The sequence below is a fragment of the Alosa alosa genome, chromosome 13 (genome assembly GCF_017589495.1).
Source record: "Alosa alosa isolate M-15738 ecotype Scorff River chromosome 13, AALO_Geno_1.1, whole genome shotgun sequence".
NCBI lineage: Eukaryota > Metazoa > Chordata > Actinopteri > Clupeiformes > Clupeidae > Alosa > Alosa alosa.
In genome coordinates, this window is record NC_063201.1 from 23585793 (window position 1) to 23592626 (window position 6834).

General features: G+C 39.8%; 1 protein-coding gene across 1 annotated transcript in view; it reads right to left on the reverse strand.

The window, feature by feature from the left end:
• Positions 1-932: 932 nt before the first annotated feature.
• vars1 (valyl-tRNA synthetase 1) overlaps positions 933-6834 on the reverse strand; it is a 34379-nt gene continuing 28477 nt past the window's right edge. Inside the window, exons 30-31 of the mRNA XM_048260782.1 lie at positions 1327-1476; positions 933-1124 (exon numbers count right to left, since the gene is read on the reverse strand). Coding sequence (XP_048116739.1) covers positions 1056-1124; positions 1327-1476 — 219 coding nt within the window. The 3' untranslated portion in view covers positions 933-1055. The remainder of the gene's footprint in view (positions 1125-1326; positions 1477-6834) is intronic.

Genomic DNA, 6834 nt, shown 5'->3' on the forward strand with positions numbered 1-6834 from the left:
CCTGTCTGTGTGTGTGTTTCTTTGCAGATACCCTTCAGTGTGGACAGGGTGAGCCAGTCACCCCAAAGAAACATGACTGGTGTGTGTGTAAGAAATAAAATAATTACAGCTAAGGCTTTAAAAGAAAAGTCACTGGTAGAGTCTGACTTTGTGAAAGTTTGTTCCTCAAAACCAGTGAATACAAATAATAACTGCTAGCACAGAGGTCTTTCTACCCTCCCACACACACACCCCTAGAGGATCCTAGTGAGCATTCATTAGTGAACACTGAGAAAACAAAAGCTGCCTTTAGTATATAAACTATAGATATATGCCAATATATATAAAATAAACTATATAATAAGGCTATTTATTCCCACACCTGGTGAGGTATGGAGTGTGTGTGTGTAAGAGAGAGGAATTACAGCTATGATTACAAATTTATTTTTAAAGTTGATGAGCCAGTCAGGTTTTCTCAATAAATCGATTATTTGTTTGGTCTATTAAAATGGAAAAGTGAAAAAATGATGATTGGTGTCCAAAGCATTTGAAGAAGATGTCTTCAAATGCTTTGTTCTGTTCACACACCAAACACATTCATGTTCTGCCAGGTTGTCACATGTTCAGTTCACTATAGAGCTCCAAATAAAGCAGGCAAGTTTAATACACTGGAAGTTTAGAATTTTAGTTTTGTTTTCTTTAAAAATGACTTAAAACAGATTAACTGATTACCAAATAATTTAATTTCAAAGGGGATTAAATTAAGTTGTCATCTATCCCAACAGCTCAGTGAGTCGTCTCAATGGGAGAACGCAAGTGGGTGTTGAGCATCCACCATCTGCTGAGTGGTGTAGTCTGAGAAATGATTGGCTAGTGGTGTATGTGTATGTCTGTGTGTGTGTGTGTGTGTGTGTGTGTGTGTGTGTGTGTGAGTGAGTGAGAGAGGACAGAAGTCAGATCCCTAAAAGGCTTTATTATACCTTATCCAGCGACAGATACAAACTCACAGACCAGAAAACTGCAGAAAGAACCCTAACTAACAAGAAAAACAGTGTGTGTGTATATGCTAACTGGAGTTACATCATTCGTTTGAAGTTCTCTATGGCTTCCATCACTTTCTCAAGCTCAGTCTGGCTCTGTCGCATCTGGGGAAAAGAGAAGGAGTGTGTGAGAGAGTGTGTGTGTGTCTTCTGAGACACTGCAGGGCTCATGCAAAAATAAGCTGAAGAAAAACTAGAGTGAAACTCCAGCTCAAGCTGACAGCTCATTTAGAACTCTTGACTTCTGGAACATGCCGTCTACAGATCAATCCCTTTTTGTGTGTGTCTGTGTCTGAGTGCTCCTCACCTTCTCGGCGTCGGCCTCCTGCACCTTTGCCGGAACCTTATCCCTGTAGTCACTCTTGGCCATCTTCTCTCTGAGCTTGTCCATCTGCTTCTGCAGGTCAGCCTTCTTCCCCGACAGCTTACACACCTCCTTCTCCACGTCAATCAGGCCCTACACACACACACACATACAATTTAATTTGGATCTTAAAGGAACATGCCAAATCACACACACACAATTTAATTTGGATATTAAAGGAACATGGCAACTTTTTGGGAAATTATCTTATTTGCCATCTACCCAGAGGAAGATAAGAGGATACAAATGTTCTCTGTGTGAACAATAACCCAGTCTGACAGTTAGCCTAGCTTAGCATAATTAACTGGAAGTGGGTTACACCAGTTAGCCTATCTTAGCATAATTCACTGGAGGTGGGTTACACCAGTTAGCCTAGCTTAGCATAATTCACTGGAGGTGGGTTACACCAGTTAGCTTAGTAGCTTAGAGATAGATAGATGGATACTTTATTGATCCCCAAGGGGAAATTCAAGGTCTCAGTAGCATACAGATATCACACACAACATGCACTTACAGCAGAAAAAGTAATATACATATACCGTATTTTCCGGACTATACGTCGCACCTGAGTATAAGTCGCACCAGTGAAAAAATGTGTCATGAAGAGGAAAAAAACATATATAAATATATATATGTTGCACCTGAGTCACAGGACCAGCCAAACTATGAAAAAAAAGTGCGACTTATAGTCCGGAAAATACGGTAATAAAACTCCACTGTACAATAGACAGTAGAACAGGGGTGGCCAACCAGTCCAGCATGAAGAGCCAAAAAAAATGTCAACACAACTCAAAAGAGCCGCAAAGATATCTGACACACATCACAAATTCCCCATCACTGAATGACTTATTAGCATGAGATGCTCCGATGTAACAACTGATAAGATGCCAATGTGACCGTCACCGTGTGACTGGTATACCAAGTACCAAACTAACGTGTTAACCAAAATAACGTGTTTATGTTGAACCAGAAGGGTTATGCTAGCCTACAAAAAAGATTAATCCTCCCTTTGAATATCCGTGTTCCTCTTTCTATTTACTCTTAGCATCAGGGTTTTCCTGATTGCAACAGTAGCATTACACCAGGCTAAAGAAACAAATGTTTCTGCTTCTTTATGGGCTAGATTTCTACCCATAACATGACAGTAAAATTATTTTAATTTAAACATTGCAGCCTAACTATTGCCAGTACTATCAACTTATGAAAAGCATTTTCATTTACTAGAAATATAGGCTATTTCAAAAAATAAAAAACTATAAATCCAAGGAGAAGTGAGAACATCAGTTGAGCAGCCGCGAGCCGCACGAGAGGAGGCAAAGAGCCGCAGGTTGGCCACCCCTGCAGTAGAAGATAAAAATGATACTAAAATACTAAATATACTATATAAACTAAATCAAATATCAACATAGTGTGCTTAAGGATGATCAAGCATGACAGGGCAGGGACTGAGCCTGTAATTCAGAGTGCAGCTGAGGATTATTGCCTCTTTGTTGTCCCTGTCAAGGGTGCCATGGTCGTGGACCCCTCAACAGACACAAGCAAGATGCAATATACTGTACAGTTGAAAGGGTGGGGATAGTAATATGGACATATAAGAGAATAATGTACAGTGTTTCCCCTAGAATTTTTTCCAGCAGCGGTGCTGTTGATCGTAGGAACCCCCCCCTCCCCAAAAAAGAGAAACATTTGAAAAAATGACTCCTTAAATGGTGACTTCTGGTGGATTTTGTGAAAGAAATGGACAGATTGAGTTACAAATTATGACATAACCATCAACACAAGCATTTACAAAGCATGATTATTGCAGTACTTGAACAGGATTATTCATGTTTTTCTTTCACCTTTTTCATTTACATTATTAGTATTAGCCACTGTACAAGTGGGCCCTGACATTTAAAACGAGACATTGAGAACTTTGAAAAAGCACTGGTAATTTACTTTCAAGACGATTTATACAGACAGTATCTTCATGAAGTTTAGCGTTTGCAGCCATCTTGAATTTAGTCCGATAAATTCGGCGGCGAGTAAGAATGAACAGGTATGATAAGGGATCAGATTCCAAAAATAATTTCGTGGAAATGCATGGATTCCAGTTGCTGCTACTGGAAGAAAGTTCTCAATGTCTCGTTTTAAATGTCAGGGCCCTCGGAAGTCTACCAATGAAGTGTGGAGATACATTGAGCCTCATTAAATGGTGTAAAACAGTGATTTATTTGCATGGCTAGCCCGTTGCGAAGCACCACCATTGAAAAAGCTGTTGGTAGCATGTCGGCTAACTAAGCGATTTTTTAGAGTGCAGGGGACAAGCCGAGATGGGCCATGAGACATACGTTCACACTCGGTATCATGTTTCAACACACTTTAGGTCAATATCACACCGGAATTCTCCTTTAATTATGCAGGTTGAGAGTCGTTCTGATGGTTCTACAACACTTTTTGGGTCGTTTGGTGGGTGCTTCGTCTCCCCCTAGTGCTTCTCCGCGGAAAAACCAAATATGCAACTTTCTGGTCACGGTCCGAACACATCTGGATGTAACTCGGCGGAAATACTCGAAAATGTAGTCAGGTTGTAGTTTCCGACTTTGCTTTGTTGCTTGAAATTGTAAGTAGCCTACCCTTGGGTGAGCTTCGTTTTTGTAATGTGATTTGATAGTCTCTTGAACAATGTGTTTGCTCGACCGTTATATTGTGAGCCCTAAGTGATTAGCTTGGTTTGTTGATGGCTAGCTCGCTAGCTAGTGGGGTTTAGCATAGCAGTCACTTGCTACCGAAGCTGCAGGGGGAGCTATGTCGTGAAAAATCAGGCGAAAACCCAGAAACAGCGAAGGAATAACCAGACCTGCATAGCAAAGATTGTTAAGGCGGAGCAAGATATTTCATCAGGAGCCACTTCCGGGAACCCAGATCGCACGAGGGGGGGTCATAATCCCCCTTTATGCAGAGCAAAGGCAGCGACTGCTCCATTGAAGTCTATGAGCATAGCTCAGAATTTTACCTTATATGCTAAGGTCTTGGTTCTATAGAGTTAGGAATGTGAATTTCGGGCACGTTTTCATGATCCTCAAACCCTTCTGAACATTTCAGGTACATTTTTAGCATTTTTGAGCATTCCAGTCTGGAGAAAATCGACTTTATATCAGGTGTCGCGGTTATTTATGCCGCTGCTGTTGGCGGTTACAGCGTCACGCTCATTAATCGTCATCGACACGCCTCTTTATGCAGACAGGATTCGATCCCCATTTCGCGCCCATAGACATGAACTACGACGAAGTATCTTGCTCCGCCTTAACAATCTTTGTGCATAGGGCTTCTTTAACTTTTGCACAGCACTGTATAAACTATATAGACTTCTCTTTCATGTCATTACACTGTATTAGTGCTGTGCAAGTTGATTCTCACGGTTTTAAGCTAACTTAGTAGCGTTGTTGTGCATGGTGCATAAGAATATGTGGATGAAATGAATTATGTTTCCCATGTCATTTGGTAAAATAAATGGTAAAAAACTCGAAGAAAATCTATCTTGGATTATAGCAGATAAGTGTCTTGTATCATATCTAAAATTTTGGTGAGCTCTACAGGAACTACAAACTATCTCAGATGTAAATGGTTGCGTATCCTATTACTCAAATTCAATTAAACCCACCAATAGGCTAGCTAGACCTTAGTTTCACAGCCTAGGTATGTTAGCAACACAGGGCTTGAAAGCATTGCCTGTATCACAAACAAAAACGAAACAATGCGTGGAATTTATCTGGGAATAGGCTACTGAAGGTAGGGCCGAGCTATCTCGCTGGCATGTTTAATTTGGTTCCTTGGTTAACATTATGTAGGTTACGTTTTTTTGCACAAAATTGCGTCTGCTAATAAACTTAAACATAAACACAAACAAGCGTGATCTCCTGTGGAATCCCTGACTGCGCCTTCAACGTTAGCCTACTATTATTTGTTGACATGAAACCTGAACGAACGGCAGCTGTTCCTGAAGTTCACTTAAGTCTATTTTTTTTTTTTAATTAGGCAACTTTTTTTTTTGCAGTGGCTTGAATTCCAGGAGCGGCGCTGCACCGCTGATGAATACATTGTAGGGGAAACACTTATGTATGATGTAGACAAGATAATATAACAAAACTATGTTAGCGCAAGAATAGGTTGAGGTAAAAGGGTTAGTCATTGGTCAAGTATTGAATATAAAGTATTGGTAACGCTTTAGAATAACATGTGCTTATTAGGTATTAAAAGTGCATAATAAGCAGTTAACAATTCATTACTAACAGTTAGTTAACTGTTGTTATCCTTTAATAACAAGACAAAGAGGTGGATAACTAATACGCTTATAAGACCTTTCTTACCTATTTGTAGTAAATTTTGCAGCCCCCCAATCTAAAGTGAGGACCATGTAGCCTATAGTTCCAACAAGCCCAACCTTCTATCTCTCTATATACTGTATCTCTCCATCTAGCTTGGTTTAGCTGTGAGAAATACACCTTCAAAATTGTTGCTGTGAGCAGGAATCGAACCCCGGTCGCCTGCATCAGAGAGTGCATCGCTACTTATTGAGCTACACTACTTTTCTTATACAGCTGATGAAATTGTTTATGTTGATTCTATATTCAGTGCTATATCACACTAGCTATGCTTTTTTACAAATATGTTTCTGATGGAAAAGTGGTGTTTAATTAATGCAGAAACAGACCCTGAATGTTAGCCTCTGTTCAAGGCAAACTGAAACATGTTTTAAATCGATCCGCGACGTTAAGCCTATGTTTTGCAACTTTGAACCAGAGCTTTGAGGCGCACCCACTTATCGCCTTTAAGCCTCGGTTGCTAGGTAACCAAACTATATACAAAGCTGGCATATCTTTAGACTGCTGACAAACTGACAAACTGTTTTATGCGTTCACTGAACAAAGATTAAGGAAATTATACACCACTTTTCCATCAGAAACATATTTGTAAAAAGCATAGCTAGTATGATATAGAACATCGGAATATAGAATCAAAATGAACATTTTCATCAGCAAATTAGGAACAATAGTGTAGCTCAACAAGTAGCGATGCACCCCCTGACGGGGAGACCGGGTTCAGGTCCTGCTCACTGCAACAATTTTGAAGGTGCATTTCTCACAGCTAAACCAAGCTAGATAGAGAGATACAGTATATAGAGAGATAGAAGGTTGGGCTTGTGGAACTATAGGCTACATGGTCCTAAACTTTAGATTGGGGGCTGCAAAATGTACTACAAATAGGTAAGAAAGGTCTTATAAAGCGATTAGTTATCCACCTCTTTGTCTTATACACCATTAACAAGCTGCTTGTTAACACTTACAACTGTTAACAAATATGCTTGTAAGTAACTTAAAAGGCTGCTTATTAACACTTACAAGCTGCATGTTAACAGTTAATGTTATTAAAGGATAACAACAGTTAACTAACTGTTAGTAATGAATTGTT